A 21,414-nucleotide genomic window follows, 5' to 3' on the forward strand; every position below is an offset into this window, starting at 1 on the left:
GTTGAAATTTAATCAGTTTGGACTTTACTGCAGAATTTTGAATGCCCTTTTTTTGTTTCTTCTAGATTCTGCCAGCACTGTGTGTCTTAATTCACCACACAGATGTAAATGTGAGTAATAGAATATTTTGTTAGCTATCTTTAAAAGCAAAGTGCACAGCCATAGCAGGTTATTAGTGAAAGCATTTGTGTCTGCTTAAGTATATATTAATACTTAAGCAGAATTATCTTTCAGGAAACACTGGTATCTCAAAGGTGTAAATATGTTTCTGTTCCTACATACCAAGGATTGTTGTACATAATCCCTTAACTATGGCTTCCTGTTCTTCTCTGTTGTTACCCTTTATCCAAATTTAATCATTCTAAAGTTGTATAGTTGCACCATTACTTACACATTATCATCCCCATCCTAGATGTCATTTAAGTACATAGTCTTAATTTCATAGACAAAATAATTCCATTCTCCTAGAAATGTGCAATATAACAATAGACAATGGGAGAATAACAAGAGGTTAAGTATGATATATATTTTATAATTAGTTTATGGTTAGGGATGGAGGTTAAAGATTAGGTCATAGATTTGTGGAAGGAGGATTCCAAATGGATTGTAAACAGGAGAGTGTAGCAGACAATGAAGAAAAATGGGCAGAATCATGATAAAGGGCAAGAGACCTTTAGGTAGTAATGGTGAATTTGAATGATTAGCAATTGTAGTATGGTACATGACTGGTGGCAATGTCCAAATCAGGCCAATGGAACACCTTATGCACTGGCAGCTATTTAGTTATATATTTTTCTTACTAATATATTCTTGAGCTCTATACTAAGATATATGGGTGTGCAAGAATGTAAGCCAAATTTTGTAGAAAGACATAGAAGATATTAAAATACTAAGTAGAATCAAACATTTCAATCAAATCTCATTGTTTTCTCTGCTTGTGCAGGTCTGATGCATTTTTTTTCTTCTAATTAGATATTGGTAGATACAGTCTGGGCCCTCTCCTACCTAACAGATTCAGGCAATGAACAGATTCAGATGGTGATAGATTCTGGGATAGTTCCTCATTTGGTTCCTCTTCTCAGCCATCAGGAAGTTAAAGTGCAAGTAAGTATTCTGCAAGTTTCCTTTCTTTAAATAAGCTTTTTATGGGAAGCACTGAATTAGAAATTAATATATGAAGCATTTTGAGGTCTATCAAGATGAGAGATGTAAAGTATTCTAATGTGAATAGATTTTTAGTGTGGAATGGTATCTTGAAGAAATGACCTGAACAATATTTTAGATTTTGTGGTTGGAATAGGATTACCAAATTATCTATTTCCCTGTATAATAGTTGGCCCTTTAAATTTTTTATTCCTGGAATCTTTTCACTGGTCCATAGCATTCAGCTTACAGACAATAACTTAATCTGGTTAAGTGGTGAAATTAATGCATGATATTTTCAATGAATCACCAACCTTTTCCATTTAAACATGTTATTCAGCCATCAGGTTTGAATTATTTTTTTTCCCTAGACTGCAGCACTCAGAGCTGTAGGCAATATTGTTACTGGCACTGATGAACAAACCCAGGTAGTTCTGAATTGTGAAGCTCTTTCACATTTTCCTGCTCTGTTGACACACCCCAAAGAAAAAATTAATAAGGTATGTAAATATGTGTAACACTATTATGCATTACATGTTACTGATTAGAAATTAATATTGTAATTAATTGATCCATTGACTCCAAGTGAACATAGGTACGTTCAAATTACACTGACTCTTGGAAATGATGAAATGGAGGTTACGCGTAGAGGGATGAGTGTGAATTGGAGAGCGTGACTGTTTTATTCAATACGGAAAGGAAAAAGGTATATGTGTGAGAGAGTGAGAGAGAATATATGTGATGTGTGCATGCATTTAGGGCTACATAATGATGCAAACTGTGGACACTGAAAAGAATTGCTGATTTTGGAGTGCATCTGAGGCACAGTTGCTAAATCATAGGGCCTTTGCTGCAACATTGCCTGTGATTAAAGCCCAAAACATGTTCTCAGTTTGTTTCTAGAAATTGTAAACCTCTGACATGTTCTAAATGAATATGTAATCTGATCCAAGGGTCCAGTTTAATGATTTTTAAAACACAAAAACATGGTTTAGATGAGGATATGCTTTTGTTTCATAAAGAATAAGCAGTTTTTTTAAAACTCTGTTGAAATTAAACAGTAGCTTTGACAAAACAGTATTTTACTTATGTGTGCATTTCATTTAAAAATGGCCTTTCTAAATCTTAAGGCAGCAAACAAAAGGTAAATAAAAGTAAGCACAATAATATACTTTAAATGTTAAAATTCAAAAAGTGAAAAGTGAAATATAACTCAGATGAAAAGGACTATACTGTACATACTTGTTATTTCAGTTTTAATTACTTAATGTATTATAGTTATTTTAATATCTGTAAACCTCCCAGAGCTCACTCAAATTTGCAGCAGTAGATAAATTGAACAGAGGAATAAATGTGTCTAGTCCATGCCAATCTTACTGAATTTGAAAATGGGTCATCTTGAGTAGGGATTTTATTATTGGTCTTAAAGCCTAGATGGATTCATGTGGGCAGTTAGTTCTTTAAATATTCTGGCCTCAAAATGTTTTGGTCTTTAAAGACCAAAATAAGTATTATGAATTGGTCTGGAACACGTCAGTAATATATGGCTAGCATAGAACTAATGTAATACACTTCGATTAATCCACCAGACTCCTGAGCAATTATATTTTGCATCAGTTGAATTGTCCTAACAGTTTCAAAATAGCCCTACATTGATTACGCTACAGTAACATAATCTGGATGTAATTAATGCATGTATGATCAAAGTAAAATCCATATCCATTAGTAGATAAAGTTAGTGTACCAATCTAAGGGGTAAAATGTAGTCCTGGCCAACATTGCCATCCCCGTTTGCACAGATAGTGCAAGAAAATCACAATTTCAGAAGAACTCCCAAGTTGCAAACTTGGACTTTCAGAGAGGGTATAATTTTATGTACCAGAGCTTGTACCTCATTAGCCAGATCAACCAGTTGATTCCCACAGCACCTCTAGCTTTCTGTGGATTAGTGTTCAGTTCATCCATATCCATTTCAAAACCTGGCTTCAGAACATGAGTTCAAATTTATCATTAAAATTACAAAGCCAGTCCCCAGCCCATTGTAATATAAACTGGCGATACGTTTATTATTCCAACTCACTAAACCTGTATTCAGTAGGCCCCTCACCACCCAAAACAGCTTTTCCCTTATGATATTTTGATACAAAAATTCTTAACCACCATCATAGTCATAGAATAACCCAGAATATATATTCTTTAAGTATATTCATTAAAAGTCTTTTTCTGATTATGGGGTCATGTTTTTGATCCAGTGTTTCGGTTCAGCACTGCACTAAGTCATTTTAACAAACCCTGGTGGCCTAGTTCATGCAAAGTTAACTATAGTGGCTGTATTTAAACATGCTAAACCAGTCAAGCTACTTCATAATTTAACATGATGCATGAAGCTAGCCCATTACTTCATCATATTGAAGTCCTATAAAGAGAAAATCTGGAAACAATCATTTCAATGGCTTTGAAAATACTTGTGAATCATTCTCTAAACATAGTGCAGCAGCTGGATGTTACCATACTTCAGGTAATGTAATGTTTAATTTTAACAACTGATCTAGTTGCTTTAAAGCCCATTTTAAAAATAAGTACCCTCAATATTTGCATATGTGAAGAGTTAGTTTTTGTCTGTATATGTAGCATATTAGAGATCAATATTATAAGCACAAAAGTTTAAAACCAATAAGAAGGGAATCCAACCCCTTTAGAATTCTGAATAACCTTAGGTTCATTTCAGATGGACTCCTCTTTTCAGAGAAAAAAGTGGTTGTGCCTATCACCTGACCAAATACTAGCCACCTTCTTTTTAAGCCATTCATTATTAAACACGATGAACTGAACATTGTAAAATACTCCACCTTGATAATTTTGTTTGCAAATTGTATCTATTTTATTTTTATGAATAAAAATTCCATCTGCCCATCTCACACAGGTGACTTTGGGAGGTGTAAAAGGATGAAAAACACACAAAGCCATGACATATAACCCCTGGTGCCGAAGGGTAAACAATAACCCCACTCCCACTCCCCCCCGGCACATTAGCAGAGCTCATCTAACCTCCTGACCCAAATGCTTAATGCAAGTTTCATGTTTATATTTGACCTTAAAATCAGTTCAGTGGGCTAGTCTGGCATAGTTGTTGGTTACAGATAAAGTATATATCTTATAATTTAGTTCTTATCCTATTTAGATAGAACTCACCTTGGAAGCAGATAAGCAATTTCAACAAAAATGGGTTAACGTGCAACTTAAATAGTTCTCGGATTTATTTTACTGTGTTCATATTGAAAACCATGTAGCCCTACAGAGGTTAATCCATACTTTCAGAATTTGTAATATTTCTTTAAGGGTTTTTAAACTTCATTTTTTTGTTGCAGGAAGCTGTATGGTTCCTATCTAACATCACTGCAGGAAATCAGCAGCAAGTCCAGGCAGTGATAGATGCTAACCTTGTACCAATGATAATACATCTTTTAGATAAGGTTAGACAAATATTTGCTTAAATTATTTGGGCACGTGCATGCATGTCTGCCGGTTATACTCGTATAGCTCACTGAACTCAGTAAACTCAGCTTTTTTCTAGTAAGAGAAGCACTAGTCCCTAAGCAACCTCCTATTATATCACTTAAATAATTCAAGAGTTAGAGATTACAGTTATGTAAGAGACAAAGTTGATTAAAGAGATTAATTAAGTTTTTAATCTGTGGTAATTCACGTAATGAACAATCTACCAATACCATGCAAAATAGCGTTTCTCTTTTCAATACATTTCTCCGTTATTGTCTACTACTGCTATATGCCTTGTACAACAGTGAAACATGAAAAGTACCAAATTTTACAATGCAAATCAAGTATTAATCACCAGAGGCTTTTAAAAGCAGTCAACTTCAAAGGCAGTCATATGTCAACATAATGCTGCAGGACAGCGTGGACTAAACACAGTGTTTATTTTGGGGAGATAGTGAAGATTTTCCCTTTCATGTTCAGAAATTCTCCTCTAGCAATAGCCTAACTAAATAGTTCAAAACTTATTTAGCCATCATTCTAGGTTGGACAGTGAATGGCACAGAAGTCCTGGTTTTCCAAATTTGGATGAGGTGCTGTTTCATATTTTAGAACAAGCACATTGAAATTGTAACACAGAGCAGATATTTTTATTCTGAAGAAATGTCTAGAGGACTTATATGAGACCCAAAGGCATTATTGGAAATAATTATGCTAGAGGCAGAGGTTTTGCTTTTATAGAATGCCATCTTTTCACTTTTTAAAAAAATAAGATCTAAGAATATTAAAGTTGGTTGGGACAGGATACCATATTGCTTACTATAAATTGCATATAATGCTGCAAATATGCATTGATGAAAGATAACCTACCAGTCAAAAATGAATGCACTGGTAGCATTAAGGTTAATATGTATAAAGATGAGCAGGCAGTAAGGTCACTCTACTCATTTAACAGAAATTAGAATGATACTCTATTATCTTTCCTGCTATTTTTCTTTTGCCTTGCATGCCAACTTCAAGCAAAATTATACACAGCCACTTGGCCTAACATTCCCTTGCTTTACAAATCAAGGGATTAAAAGGATTTGAGGTTATAAACAGATGATGCTGTTCCTCCCAAATCAGTGCAGCTACCCCCTTCTGCGGGTAATTCACTAATAGTTAACAATAATTTAGTAAACTTGTATGCTGCCCGATTCTCAACAACTCTGGGTGGCTCACAACAATCAAACCAAGAAATCACAATAAAGTAAATAAACGACTAAAGTTAAAAAATAGCAAGTGTGATGAAGCAAGGTGTCTCTCTCTCTCTCGCGCCAAAGGTCTGGGTGTAGAGCCAGATCTTCACAGCTCTTCTAAACAATAGCAAGTGGAGGCCACCTGGATCTTGGGAGAAACCTTGTTTCAGAAGCCAGGCACTGCTATAGAGAAGGCACATTTCTGGGATCCCAATAGATGACATAATTTAATCAAAGGAACCCAGAGCGTGCCAACCTTGCAGGATCGAATCAGCCAGACAGATGTTATGGGACACAGGCAGTCCCTCAAGTAACCAGGCCCTGTGCCATCTAGGGATTGAATTGTGCCAAAAGCAAATCAACCAGTGCAGCTCACGAAGGAGAGGTATTACATGGGCATACCAAGGCATGCAGATTACTGCTTGCGCTGCCACATTCTGGATCAGTTGAAGCTTCTGGGTTGTCTTCAAGGGCAGCCCCATGTAGAGTATGTTGCAGTAGTCAAGCCACAAGGTGACTAGGACATGAGTGACTGTCTGAAGGGCCTCCCAATCTACGAAAGGGCACAACTGGTGCATCAGAAGGAGTTGTACAAAGGTCTTCCTGGACTCTCAGCTCCTGTATACCAAACCTGAAGGAGCAAGTGCTACCAGATTGCATACCAACCCTGAAGGGAGAAGTCCTACCCCATCCAAGGTCAAAGATGGAATATCTCCAGATTTGGGCAGTCCAAGCACCCATAGTCACTCAGTCTTGGTAGGACTGAGTCAGAGACAGTTTCTCCCCATCCAAACCCATATAGCCTCCAGGCCCTGGGACAGAACTTTGACAGCATCACTTGGCTGGCCCGAGGTTGAAAGATATAATTGGGTATCATCAGCATACTGATGATACTGAATCCCAAACTGGCAGATGACCTCACCCAGCAGTTTCATGTAGATGTTGAAAAGAAGGGGAGAAAGAACCCTACGGAGTGATGTCTCCCCACCCCCACCCCCAACCAACACTGACTGGAACTGGCTCTAGACAGAGGAGGAGAACCACTGTGAAACAGTGCCCCCAATCCCCAACCCATGGAGCTGGCTCAGAAGGATACTGCGGTCAACAGTGTTGAAAGCCAGTGAGAGATCAAGGAGCACAAGGATGGATGGACCACTGTCATCCTGGCTCCATCGCAGGTCATCAGCAAATGCAACCAAAGCTGTCTCAGTACTAAATCTCTGACTGAAACCTGACTGAAACAGGTCTAGATAATCTGTTTTTTCTGCGTGTACTTCCTAGAGATCTTTTTATTCTGAGTTCACAAAACTGGTTTGCTTCAGTTACTGCACATTATGTGCCTGAAGGTATCCCCTATAAAGCATGACGGGGAATTTGTAGGTAGATGAAACAATTACTGATACATGAGTTTTCTGGTGAATTGACTGGCTATTTAATGATAAAATGTAAATGTGTGTGTTTTGTGAGGTATTGGTGTTGCTGCCATTCTGCTAGACCATTAAACAGCTGTTTTGTGACCAGTGTCAGTTTGCTTTGGTTTGGCTTGGTTTGGTTTGGTAAATTGGTCTGAAAAGCTGGCAGAAGGCATGGTAAGTGGTATTATTTCACCAGCATAAGAGGAGTCCACTTTTTGGTTTAATGGGGTTTTTGAGAGGGTTGATGTTTAAAGTACCCATTTTGATCCTGTTGCCAGGGGAAGAATCAACCTTTGGGGGACAGAAGATTGGGGCTTTAACAAATTAAATGAATGTAAAACTCTTGTAAGATTTGCCCTTAAAAACCTCCCATCTACCTCATTAAAGAAAGCCTGGGCTGAAAATAACCATCAACTTTTTTCATGATTTTAGGGTGACTTTGGTACACAAAAGGAAGCTGCTTGGGCTATAAGTAACCTGACAATCAGTGGAAGAAAAGATCAAGTAAGTAATACTTCATATGTATTTGAGGTAAGGGAATATGATGGAATACAAAATGGAGGCACAGTCCAATTAAAAGAAGGTATTTAGAAGGTCCAGTTTGTGTTTTCTTCAGGTGTAATCTGTCTCAGATTGGAGTATACAGTTCCTTCATTATTGTTTTTCAGTATGGCCTCCTGAGAACTTAATTACATAACTATTTGTATTAGATTTGTTTTGGAGACATCTAAAGTCTTTTCTGAGAAAGTCATCTCTGTTTTCTTTAAAGTAATTAAAATTATATTTTTTATAATTTTTAATTATTTAAACCAAAAGATTATAAACAGTATTCTGTGCACATAATGGTTTTCCCATATACCCTTCTTACTGCAGTGACCTGCATTCATGGGTCAGTATATAGGTTGTGATGAGGCATTCATGGGTCAGTATATAGGTTGTGATGAGGCATAATAAAATTACAGGTAGTCCTTGCTTAATCACTGTTCTGTTTAGCGACGTTTCAAAGTTATGACAATGCTGAAAAAATTTTACGACTGGTCCTTGCACTTATGACTAGCGCAGAATTCCCATAGTCATGTGATTGAGATTTGAGCGCTTCTCAACCGGCGTGCATTTACGATAATCGCAGCATCCTGTGATCATGTGATTGCCATTTGCATGCTTCACAGCTGGCTTCTGACAAGCAGAGTCAGTGGAGAAGCCAACAGTAAAATCACAAGTCACGGTCACGTGATGTCTTGCTTAACAACCATGTCACTTAGTGACGGAGTTGCTAGTCCCACTTGTTGTTGTTAAGCTGGGACTACCTATAGTGGAAATTGCGTAGGTACACCTTGCATAGAAAAATACCTTTCTACTTATGTAAAGAACTTTGGTCAAAAATTTGGATTATTTTACACTAAATTACCATCCTTAAACTTTAAATCAGTAAGAACATGTAGGATATTAGAAATTTTAAATTTCTAAATTCATCAAATGTGTGTTCAGTCTGATAAAAAACAATACTTGGCTGCTTTGAAAAAACCAAGGCAAGTTTATCTTTAAGATCTATGTAATCCTTATTTTGTAGATGGTATCTTTCAGGTTAAGAAATAATGAGAATCTGTTCATTTATTGTTTTAAGTATACTAAAGTTCTTTCTCTGTTTTTATAGTCTTGTCTTAATGTATTTGTGGTCCTGATATCTCCTATTTTTGTCTTTTAGGTGGCGTACCTAATTCAACAAAATGTAATTCCTCCATTTTGCAACTTGTTAACAGTAAAAGATGCTCAGGTTGTGCAAGTAGTGCTGGACGGGCTAAGTAATATATTAAAAATGGCTGAAGATGAGGCAGAAACCATAGCCAACCTTATTGAAGAATGTGGAGGTATAATTAAATATTGGTTTGGTTTAATAAGAGATTTGAATTTTGCTACAGTTCTGTCTGTTTAAATTCTTTCATATTTTTTCACAGATCCAGATATGTTTACATAGCTTTCTAAAAAAAAGTACATATTTATTTTTTCAAACATGGTTATAGGAGTAATTGTTATGCTCTGAAAATATTTATATCTGATAATGAGGTTTTTGCTTTTAATGCTTATAGGACTGGAGAAAATTGAACAACTACAAAATCATGAAAATGAAGACATCTACAAACTGGCTTATGAGATCATTGATCAATTCTTCTCTTCAGATGATGTAAGTAAATCCTACTTATGACATTGAATATGTGTACCGAACTAATTGGAAGTGCTTTTATTTTTACTACTACTTTTCTGTTTTTCCAATCCGATGTCTGAAAGGTTCTGCAGCTGGTACAGAGGAAGGGGGAAGAGGGGTTCTCCTGATCAAAGCCAATCCCTGAGAAATCCACATAACGCTCTTTTAAACTATAGACAGTCCTCATTTAGCAACCGCAATTCAGACCGGCAAGTCAGTTGTTAAGCGAAGCGATCATTAAGTGAAAATCACGGGATCACGTTTGTGCTTATGATTTTACTTTAGCTTTCCTTTGCTTTACAGCATGAGAAGGATAGGACCTCAAACAGCTGGGTGAGCCCAAACAGCGGGGAAGGTTTCTGGAACTTGACTCACGAGGAAGCTGGGTAAAAGGGCAAATCTTATAATAGCCCTTTTTCCCCACTTCCCCACCCTTTGGAATGCTCACCCCAGTGCTGGGATAATTAGCAAGAAGAGAATTGATGTTTGTATTTACATTCATTGGAGAGGAAGTGATTACAAGAGAGTAAGCAGCCACACAATAGGGAATACACATCGAAAGGAATGCACTAGCACCAGCTGTTTGCCTAGTGCAATGCAGGCTGCAAAGCTTAGGAGATAAACAAAAGCCTCTAGTGTGAAACTGATTAGGGTCTTGTCAGTGTTAGGCAGCAGCAGCAGCCAGGGAGAAGTCACTGTGTTGAGCTTGTTAATTTGCAGTTAGCACATTTTAGGGACACACTGGGCTGTGGAGAAAAGCAGGTCGGGAAGAGATTGCTTGTTTAGGCAATCTCTCTGCAAGGAGGGGAGAAAAATGGGTCAGGGACAGGACAATGCGTACTAACTGACTGTAATGGCAAACACATGACTCAGACGCTGCGAAGGTTGTAACTGTGGGCATTTGTTGCAAGTTACTTTTTCATCACCGTTGTAATTGCGAATGGTCATTGTCCAAGGCAGTCACTAAACAAGGACTACCAGTATACTGTCAGCAAGAATATTGCCAGCAATGAATCTATACCCACAAGCCAAAAGAGGGGCCCTCAGGACAAAGTCTTTATTTATTCCTGCAGCAAATGCAGTGTGGTGCCTCATAGTTCCAGTGCCCTGCACACTTTCCTACCACACTTCCTATTTGACTGGCTGCATGTTAAAAATTGTGGACTTTGGTTGGATTAAAACAAAAAAACTAATCCCAGATATTTCTGGTTCTTTTACAGATAGATGAAGATCCAAGCCTTGTTCCTGAAGCAATACAAGGTGGAACATTCGGTTTCAATTCATCTGCCAATGTACCTGCAGAAGGGTTCCAGTTCTAGAGTGGTATTTTGGAATTTAGGTACAATGCAGCACTGAATAAAAAAAGGTTTGATCCATCAAGCTTGGCTCATGGGATCCGCTGCTGCATTAAATCGGGAAAGAAAATGTGAAGATTTCATTTGGAATCACAGAAAAGCCCGAATGAAGTCAAGATGGCGAGTGGGTGCGAGTGAGAGTGAGTGGCAAAATGTAATGAAAAACTTCACACTGAATGCTTATATAGGTTGTTCAAAGGAAAAGGGCTACAGGTCAAAGAAATTCAGTGCCTGAGGAGGGACATTGATTTAATTAGCGCAATTGTGGGGAAAATGCAGTACTATTCTATCATCAAGCCATGTAAGCATAAAGGAGAATAGGATGCCCATATAAGTCCAAGGAGAATGAGCCCAGGCCTTGCTAATGAAGCACCGTGTGAATGGACAACATTGAGTGAATGTCTGGACTCAGTGCTGTGGGGCCACGTGTGTTTTACAAATCTGGGGCTCTTTTGCTCATAAAGCAGACTCCTAGTCTTGGAGTGGGGTGTGTACGAGAGTATGGTTGTGATGCTGTATGTGAATGCATGCAAGCTTGATTTGCCTTCAGGGGGCTGATAATAACCCTAGTCAATCATCAAAAGGAGTGCATAAGTGTTATAACACTGGACACGAAAACAGAGACCGGTTTAGCAGCAGACTATGGTTTTACTCCTGCAGCCTGTGTTTTTATTTTATTTTCTCCCTTTTAATTTTAGTTATTTTATTTCCTGTATGGCTTATTACTAGTTGCTTGTAAAGTCAGAAAACATTGAGGAAGGCTTCCCTGTGCATTTGCACCAGATGATTGTTCATTGTTATAAAAAAAGCTTTCCATATCATCAAAACTAATTTGTGTAGATTTTTGCATGAAATCCATACATTTCCCTCTTCCAACTATTGTGTTGCAGTACACAAAATTACCATAATACTAGAAAACAATGACGTTTATCTTTTTCATTTTCAGAGATGACATAAAGCTATTTTTGCATGTGGTAATCTACAGCATAGCTCATTTTTAGATTTTATTGAGTCCTGTAACCAGCTGTTTCTGTTGTGGTAGAATACCGTGCTGTGTTTCAATGTTAATTGTTTTCAACTTTGTTTTCTATGAAAATGATATGGAAACCTCAAAATAAAATTTGGTGCATATGTACTGCTGAAAAGATTGGAGATGAGATGTGAATAGATGTACAAATCAAGTCATGGTTTGAACACCGTTAATACCACCTAATCTGTCCAATTGTTCTAGACTTATCTTTAGATGTAGACAGCCATGAACAATCTATTTTGAGCCACTTTAGAGAGAACTTTGTATTCTTAACTTGCATGCAAATGCAAGTGGTTTTTATAATTGGAATAATACCTCAATTTGAGGTTCTGCACACTAAATTAAAGATAACATTACAAATATGTACAAAAAGAAAACTCTTTATAAGGTGGCTCATTGTAGGAAATGCTGTGCCTTCCCCTTTGAGCACAAGTGTTGCATGATCAACAGTTTGCTGTAAGAAAACATACCAGGTTAGCCACCATTAGCATCTATATCTCTACCTTGTGTTTTTTTTTTTAAATCAGCTGGTAATTCTGAAATGCAGTAGAATGGATACAAATTATTTTGTGATCATAACTCTTTGTTGGACTAGAGTATTTTTGCAGCATTCCTTGTCATCAGAAACATGGTTAAAAGTTTAAAACTAGATGCAGCAGAAAACTAGCTTGTGAAATTTATCCAAGTAGAATGCAGGCTAGGCTGTCTTGGGGAAAATAAACATTAAAACTTAAAACAATATTATGCTGGTATGTGTATTTTTGTCTAAACAAATATTTGCATAGTCTGCCCAGTATCATAGTGTAGTAATTTTTTACTTCCTCTTCTAATCCCAAACTTCACTTTCCATGTTCTATTTATCCCATTTTAAGCAAGGGTAAAGTATTTCAATATGCTGCATTAACCAATTGGAATGAACAGGTTCACAGCCAAATCAAAACTTTCTCTTAATCATTAATTACCATAATTGATAATTAATTATCAATATACACAAATTAAGTTTTAGAAACAATGGGGGTTGTTCAGATATTTGCCAAATCAGTTTAATATTCAGCTTCAAGCTTTGGCATGGCAATTCAGTTGCTCCTTTTTCTGGGTAGAGATAAATCATATACTGCCAATTTGGGGGGGGGGGTAAGAGATATATAGTTTGTCTCTGACCAGACTGTAGCTCAAGAGTGTAGCTATGTTCTTTCACAGTAAAACTAAACCACTTAAATTTGAATAATCTTAATACATGGCTGAACTTGGTATGCTGATTTTCTTCCCAAAATAGAATGTTTGTAGTAGTATTTTAAAGATGAGGAAACACCATTTGAGGTTACAAAAGCTTGTCTTTCATTGCCTGTGGAGTAGAGGAAGATGAGAAATTAATTGAAAAGTTGATTTTATGTAACAGAAGATATTTTACTACTGCAGATTTTAAATATTTTTAAAGTGATGTGCCTATTGCTATATTTTGAATGCAGTAATGGAACTTCTAAGAATTTTGATCTTAAGCATCTGAAGGCCAAGCATCTGTCAAGGGCAGCTGGGAATGTAGTTGGTTCATCCTCTTCACCTTAGAGATGGTCTGTTAAAAACAAGCTATGGTAAATCTCTCCTAAGGTACCAGATGGGCTAAGAAGTCTAGGAACAAATATCAACAAATGGGGGAGGGGGGAATGCAGGATTGAAGAACAGCACTTTGAGAATCAGATAAGCTTCAGTACATACAACATCCAAATATGTCTAATAAAGATGAATTGTTGAAGGAAATTTGATATAAATCTAAAGTTGGAGGTAGTCTCTTGAATGTGAACCTAATGTTAAAGCATGCCTGATTGACAGGTGTCTTGCCTCAGTAAGCATCATCAACAAATAGCTCAAAATATATGATACTGGTGAAGCTCTGGAAATCATAGTTCTCTAAAAAGTTTAGAACTGTAGAGCAGGCTCCTGTTCTGAATCTGAACTTTAATTTCATCTAACATTCATAGAAATTATTCACTGAAATCAATTTTATTTATACAGAAATACTGAAATATCATTTGAAAAGTAGCTGATCTGATTTCACTTGAACAAAATTGATTATGATAGAATTCAATTCCTAAACATAGCTTACATTGAAAAAGTTGTATGTGCGCATCAGAAGACTTTTCTCTACAACACTTAAGCTCCAATTATACATATTTGGGTTTACTCAGCTGAAGGAAATACATTAATTGCTGGGTTAATATAAAATGCCTGCATTTAGTTTTCCAAGGTCAGTTTCATAGGGCATTTATCTTTCATTTTCCATTAATGAATACCCAGTGAAATGATTTTTCCAATGCAGAGTAAAATATCTCTAAGAATAAGGATGGGGAAGGTTTACAGTGCGTGAGTATTGCTTTCCTCACAGGTTCCAATTGTTCAGGTCCAAAAGAGTGCGCCTTTGGCCTCCAGACTGCCGATCAGAAACTATGTTTCCGAACTGCAAACTTCCTCTTCGCTTGCGCTCTTCAGCCCTTCAGCAAGACACCTATTTTCCCCCTGGAGTAGCTCCTGCGGCCACTCTTGGCCACGCTCCTCTTTTGCTTCCTGCTGCCGCCTTCGTTTCTCTGGTGGACATTCAGCGGAAGAAAGGCTCCGCTCCAAATGATTCCTGCAGTCATAGCGCTCCGCGTTCTCCGACGCCGTGTCATCATTCATCGAGCTGTTCTCGAGTCCAAACTTGTTCTGCAAGGAGAACGACACTCTGGAGGTGTTGGTAAATTCTCCCGCTCTAACGCGGCTCGGGAAGAAGCTTAACTCCTCCGGTCTTCCCAGACCCCAGGAGCAGCGTGCCGACTCCACCCGCGCCGGGGACATACAGCTTAGGCCAGTGGCGGTGGCTGCCAGGATGCAGGCCAGGAAGGCCAAGAAAAGGCCCTGCCCGGGGCCGGCGGATAAATCGTCCACCTGAAACTCCTTCTTGGTGTGGATGCGTCCGCGGATCACCGCCAAGAGGCAGGAGCCGAGCGCCGCCGCGCACGCGATGAGCAGCGCAGTTATGCCGTGGAACAGCGGTGCCCACGACCGCCACCGCCGCCATCCCAAGAAGTCCAGCGTCAAGGCCAACGAGCCGCTCAGCACGCTGAAGAGGCAGCAGAAAGCGATGCCCAGCATGAGGGGAGCCCCATTCGAGCCCAGCAGCAGCGTCCCGGGAGCGGGGTCGACCCGGTTGATGGCCCAAGCCGCCCCCAGCACGATCTGCGTCTTTCTGCCGCTCACCAGCACCCAGCTGGGATAGGCGCCCGCCGTGCCCACCACGGCCAGAGCCATGCTTTGCGCCAGCGCCGCTGACAGACTTCCCTCCCGCCGGCCTCTCCTTCGCCTCCGCCGAATCACGCAGAGCCCTTTGGACTCCGGGAGGCTACCGGCCTCCTCGGAGTTCCTGCCCGTCTCCACCATGACCGGCCGCGAGCCCCGAGGGCGCCTGCTCGCCCCGCTCCGGCCGGTCGCGCCCGCCCCGCGGCGACTTGTTCAGAACCGGACCGAGAGAGTTAAAGCCCGAGTTGGGCGGGGGAGGGAAGGTGCGGAAGAAGGTCCCGCTTTTCCCGCCAGTCGAGTGCAGTTTGGCTTTGCGGAATAACTAAGTAGTGCGGGTTTGTTAGCCTTCGTGGGAAGAGATCTCGCCGGCTGGTAGATGAACTCCCTGATGAAACTAACCGTTGGTTTTAAATATGTGACGAGTGTAAGCTGCGGATAGGTCACATTCTCACTAAATTTAAATTTAGACGGGAGCTGTTTGCCAACCTTTCGTTAGTTAGGAACATTTCAAGAATACCGGTGAAATCGTGAAGAATGCCATCGCCCGTTATTGACTAATCTTCGCTCGGTGTTTGGGGATTTTTCTCAAGGAGGCAGGCTTCTGAATCCTGGCAAATAAATTGCTATTTTAAAAAGTGTTAAACCCCGAGGCGCAGACATTGACCAGTGTAAATGATGGGTGTATCCTTTACTTTCGGGAGGTGGGGGGGAGGAAAACAAGCATTGCGATGATCAAAAGCAGATGTATTAAATAACAAATTTGTTACACATATTAGCAATTAATAGCTTGGGAGACCTTTGTAAATTGGAGAGGATTAATTACATTTTGCTGCTGTGGGTTTTTTTTTCTTAATATAAAATATTAGTGCTCTAACTCTGGGTCCTAGGGCCATGCTTTCTATACTAGTTTGTCCCAGACAAAAGTATATTTTGGGACCCAGTAACTAACTGCCTCAAGTCTGTTCAAAAATAATTTCAGTCAATTGCTTTCCAACAGAACAAGACACTATTTAATTACTTTTTTTCCATCCTGGCTGATGATTGTATTCCGTAAAGCCATAAACAGTTGGGGAGCAAGTACTTGAAGGATCTACTTTCTTTCATTTTTACTTCAACATACATTATTACATTATTTCTTTCTGTCTCCTTGCCCAAAAGGTCTTTTCAGTGCTTGTGTCCAGATCATGCAGTATTTCATAGTGATGAAACTTTCCGTACCAGGTGAAACCTTTCTAAATTTTGCTTAGTATTTTAAGCCATTTGTTTAGCCATTTTCATATGCAAGACTATCAACAAAAAAGATAGGTCCATAGCATAATTTTTATTTTCATTTTTGCCTTCTAGTTCAGCTGTTGTAAATGTGTAAAAATGCATGTTTAAATAATGTAACGTGTCTACTGTGACATTAAAATAAAATGGTTGTGGGGAGAGATGTTCTATTAAATGTTTTCCTTAGAAAGATGTAATCTAGGGTCCTCTAAGCTTAATTATCCTGCACTAAAGTTAATATGTAAGTTTTCTGAATTGAAGATAGCCCTGGAGGTTTGTGGTACCATTAATTTCAGTATTGCAATTTGACCAGGTCTACCTTTCCACAAAATCAAAACTCTGCTAAATTCTAGCCCTTAAAGGAAAGCAGTATGATTAATGTGCAAACACAGCCTGTGGTGGCCTTCTTCAAATTGGGTATCTCAAGATATGTGGAATAACTCACAAAACTGCTGAGACTTCTGGGAGATGGAAGTCCAGTCACCTGGAGAGGACCCAAGTTCAAGACACTCACCTATGTAAAGGCTTGCTCACATGTCTGGTTTTGTTTTTTTTTTTAATCTGCGCTCAGTCGTTACCGACTCTGCAGTGACTGCTTTGGACAAGTCCTTTGCAGTTTTCAAGGCCAGGTGTTTCGGAAGTGGTTTGCCAGTGCCTCCTTCCTAGGGCAGAGCCCAGCTGGAGAGCGCAGGAGGCGGGGTTTCCGTTGCTTTGCACTCTTTTTTGGCGCACGCTGTTTTTCACGCTTACCGGCAACTGCTCCCGACTCCTTTTTGCAAAGCGCCACCAGCATTTTTCCTCCCACCAGAGTGAGAGTACCCATTTATCTACTCACATGAGTTTTCGGACTGTTGGGTTGACAGGAACTGGGGAGGAAACAGGAGCTCACCCTGTTAACGCAAAGGCTGGACTCGAACCATACTGAATATAATTTGCCCAATTTTCTGAGTTTGTGGCATCTGTTGCACTATCAGGTTCTGCCTATTTTTAAAAATATTTTTTATTGAAGATTACATAAAACAAATAAAATTAATACAAAAATCAAATTAAAAAATTAAAAATATAATCTTCAGTAAAGATTCTGACTAAATTTAAGTCTAAATCAGTATACGTAACCATTTTTACAGTATTTTGGTATCATGTATATTAAGAAGATGTGTACCGATCTGATATCCAGATTTGACTTAATTTTACCCTAGTCAATATCTGGGTTCTCAAGTTACATTAATGATTTGTTTGTTTAGTTTTTGCTTTTGGCCTTCCAAACAATGAGAATAAAAGGGGTAATTCCAAGAATGACATACATTTGAAAAATAATGTACTTTAAAAATCTTCATAAAAGATTAAAATTCTTTTAGATTAGGAAAAGGAAAGTTTGAAAATTTAATGGAGCTGTGCAGAAGGTTAGCCTGTGTTCACAATTAATATGTTTAAAATGGCAGCTTGTTTCTCATTAGAGCATGAAAAGAACCCCATCAGATAACCACATGGGGTAGAGAAAAAATAGATTCGTATTGTCAGAACATTCATTCTGAAAGTAGGGGAGGGAAATAAAAAAGGATTTTAACTTTCCAGACACAATTCCAGACATTTCTCAGATTTTTACATGGCAGGCTATAAAATATACATTTAATTTTATCAGTAAAAGCAGATGCTTGTATATTCTGGAAAGATAAACATTATTTATGACACAATGGCAAAAGTATATAATTATTTGCTTTTTCAAGCTTACAATAGCAAACATTTCTCAATATATCAGAGTTTGTGCTTTAGGACATCTAAAAAAATGTTAAATGCTCAGGTCATAGAGAAAATATATATGAAATCTTTTACTTATAAAGTCTTGTGGATTATGTGTATAATAGATGGGGAATCACGGTGTTAGTCAATGCCACATAAATATCCACTGCTGTTACTGAGATCTGTTTTCCTACAGAATAAAAGGTGGAAATATTCTGCATTGTTACATCTTCTACTCAGAAAAAGAGTGATTTAAAAATTGTAAGTATATCATATTGGCCTAAGTTTATTCTTGATACCTAGGTTGCTTATTTCAGTCATAGCCACTGGTTGTTCATAGTTAGAAGTGGTCAGCAATAGCCAAGTATAATTTTCTCACATTTCTACTGGAGAGGTAGGTAAATATTTTGTTTCTCTTAACGTTCTGAAAACAGGTGAGTGGTATCCATCAGTTGTTCAACTAAGCAACAGCAGTCATATTCTAGCTGAAGGATTTATCAACTTGATCGCATCCTTCCCCAGGCTAGTAAGCCCCAAATTTGGAATGCTTGTAGTCCTCATGAGCTGTTCAAGCAGATTCCCTTAGTAGTGTTAATTTACCTGATTAAAATGTGATCTCATCTACTGTTGAACATTCTAGGACTAAGTATTTACTTGCCTGATCTCTTGTTTGAAAGATGGCACGTGTGAAATTGTCCCTGATTCAAAATGATTCAATACTGAAGAAGCACAACTAAAGAATATTTGACCTGAGTTCAGCAACTGAAGGGGCAATTTGGCTCATTCAGAATACTCAGGAGTAAAGCTTTTACTTAAGTAAAAGAAATGGAGTATTATCACTGCATTATCTATGTTCATCAGCACCAAGAGAGAAATGCAGGTATCAGTTTGAGTTACTCTAACAGAGATGGATTCTTTTATGCCTAAATTCTTCTGTACCTTTCAGGATAACCCAAATGTTGGGTCCATTACATAATTATGTCCAATGCAGGAACTATACTGGAAAACCCATGTTGCTTATAGGGAAACTGAAGATGCAACACAAATATCCAAAGCCCTAAAGTTTAATACTGTGTTAATGTTGTCAGTATCCAGCAGAGGGCCGGATACTTACCTTAAAAGGTAAATTTCTAGAATAAATAATAATTAAAACCATGTAACTCTCAAGGGATTATTGTATAAAATTCCACAAGACTTAGTTTGATATATTTTAATTTGAAGCCACTGACAAAAATATTTTATACTGAATAAGAATCTCTTGTTTCAACATAAAGGCCCAGAGTATTGTAGCCAGTGGTAAGGATTGTAAGAATTACAGTTCAACAATTCCATAGGTTCATCATCCTTGATCTACAGCTTTGAGTTTGGGTGATATCAATATACTACTGACACTTAAGTTTCATGAACATTTGCAAAGATGGTTGGAATTTGCCAGCTATGGTTTCAACTATGTTTGGAGGCTATGATCCAGGGAATAAAGGAAAAGAAAATTATTACAGAACGAAGTTAAGTAGAATCTTGACTTCAGAAATTAAAATACAGAAATATATATTATAATGACATTTTTCTTAAGAAGATACCTTTTTTTTTTTGAGAAGTATTTAAATTGATGATGCTATCCTGGTAAACTTTAGTAAATGCCTGATAAGCTTATCTCCAGAGCCTGCTGTGGGAAACCAGACTCCTGTGTCTTGAACAAAATAGACCAGATCACGTGTATGCAGACCCTTTCTGTGAATATCCAGACCTCTAGTTCTAGAGGTGTACCCCACCACTTCTTATTCAGAACAGTTTCTGAACTGTTTTGTGCTGATTTTAGTTCCAAAGTTGCAAGAGCTATTCCACACCAGCTTCCCGGAAGTGTCCAGGTTCTCTTGGTTAAAGCCATTCTAATGAATTGGAGAATCTCTTCAAATCAATTCTCTTTAATTTATGTAATTATTTATTTACTGTTTTTTTGTATACTGTCTCAATCATTAGCTTTGTGATAGGTGCATAACACAACAGAACATGATATAAAATAATATTTAACATAATAAGAGTTATCCATCAATCGTGCTGAAGACTATAATGGAATAATAGGAATAATATGTAATAATATAATAAAATGTAAAAAAGGAATAATATAAATAATAGGAATAATATTGTGGGATCAAAATGGGAGTAATATAATGGAATAATAGGAATAAAGATAAGACTGGCCCCCACCTTGATACTCTTCCGAAAGGCCCTGAAAACATGGTTTTGCCAGTGGGCCTAGGAATCCCAGGTTGATATGGAGCCCATCAAATGGCTACTTTGAATGTATTGTTGCCATGGGGGGAGGGGGGAGTGTAGTACATTTTGTATTTGGGGTTTGATTTTTTGTAAGCCACCCAGAGTCACTGTCTGTGAGTTGGGCAGCTATATAAATTTGTTTAATAAGTAAGTCATCAGGGCCTTCCTAAATGAAAGCAGATTCTGCACCAGCCTTACAGAAGCAGAGTATTCCAGTGTGTGTAAGCTATTACCAAAAAGGCCTATTGTCTTGTCCTGTCCCATTGGATCTTGGGGGGCAGAGGGGAGAGGGAGAGAGAGGGGGAGATTCTTAATATGCCCTGTCTCAATGACTGGATTGGAAGGGCAGAACCAATTGGTAAAGTTGAATAGGTAATGACCTATTAAATTGAACTGGACCTTAAAGTTTACTGGCAACTAATTCAGCAACCCAAAAAGGTATAGTCCTGTAATAGTGAATGAATTTCCCCAGGTCGCATTTGGCCACTGCATTCTAGGTCAGTTATATCTTCCAAGTTGTATTCAAAGGCAGCCCCATGTAGAGCAATCTTGTCAAATGCCTGAGTCATCACCTTTTGCCAATGGCTAACCAGGCACTTGGCAGAACTGCCCACAAGATCATTGGAAAAATCCCCAAGTGCCCAGTGGAAATCGTCCACATCCATAAGGTACCTGGGTCAGACCTTCTTAATCAGTGCAATTGCCATATAGAGGTCATGGGTGGTAATCCTATCTGGACCAGTGAGTGATCAAACCATGGCAAAGGGCTAATGGAGATGCCATCCATATCTGGATCACTGACCATTTGCTTCAAGACAAAAGCAAGGCCTAGATTGTGCTCACTTAAATGTATTCAGTCACAGATGTTTTGGGAGAAGCCTGTGAACTTATAAGCATGACTGAAATCAGACACAGGAGCAAGGAGATTGAAGCCACCCAAAGCTAAAAGATAAGGGAACTTCAATATCAGCTTTAA

General features: G+C 38.4%; 2 protein-coding genes and 1 non-coding gene across 3 annotated transcripts in view; 2 read left to right on the forward strand and 1 right to left on the reverse strand.

Moving 5' to 3' along the window:
* KPNA4 (karyopherin subunit alpha 4) overlaps positions 1–12,618 on the forward strand; it is a 30,050-nt gene extending 17,432 nt beyond the window's left edge. Inside the window, exons 10-17 of the mRNA XM_007429942.4 lie at positions 66–110; positions 973–1,104; positions 1,515–1,643; positions 4,512–4,616; positions 7,724–7,795; positions 8,997–9,159; positions 9,379–9,473; positions 10,715–12,618. Of these exons, the coding sequence (XP_007430004.1) occupies positions 66–110; positions 973–1,104; positions 1,515–1,643; positions 4,512–4,616; positions 7,724–7,795; positions 8,997–9,159; positions 9,379–9,473; positions 10,715–10,813 (840 nt within the window). The 3' untranslated portion in view covers positions 10,814–12,618. The remainder of the gene's footprint in view (positions 1–65; positions 111–972; positions 1,105–1,514; positions 1,644–4,511; positions 4,617–7,723; positions 7,796–8,996; positions 9,160–9,378; positions 9,474–10,714) is intronic.
* Positions 1,763–2,095, forward strand: LOC112540847 (small Cajal body-specific RNA 7). The gene has a single exon (XR_003084902.1).
* A 1,197-nt stretch (positions 12,619–13,815) lies between the features above and the next one.
* LOC148213552 (uncharacterized) lies at positions 13,816–15,382 on the reverse strand. Its single transcript, XM_088132566.1, has one exon. The coding sequence runs from the start codon at positions 15,291–15,293 to the stop codon at positions 14,322–14,324; it is 972 nt and encodes a 323-aa protein (XP_087988692.1). The 5' UTR covers positions 15,294–15,382; the 3' UTR covers positions 13,816–14,321.
* Positions 15,383–21,414: the final 6,032 nt, after the last annotated feature.

The sequence above is a fragment of the Python bivittatus genome, unplaced genomic scaffold, assembly GCF_059951505.1.
Source record: "Python bivittatus isolate LINGU-HERP-01145 unplaced genomic scaffold, Pbiv_v1 ctg000980_np1212, whole genome shotgun sequence".
Classification (NCBI taxonomy): domain Eukaryota; kingdom Metazoa; phylum Chordata; class Lepidosauria; order Squamata; family Pythonidae; genus Python; species Python bivittatus.

Excerpts from the sequence above, each read along its gene's own strand:
- LOC148213552 (XM_088132566.1), bottom strand. The coding sequence starts at position 15,293 with ATGGTGGAGACGGGCAGGAACTCCGAGGAGGCCGGTAGCCTCCCGGAG.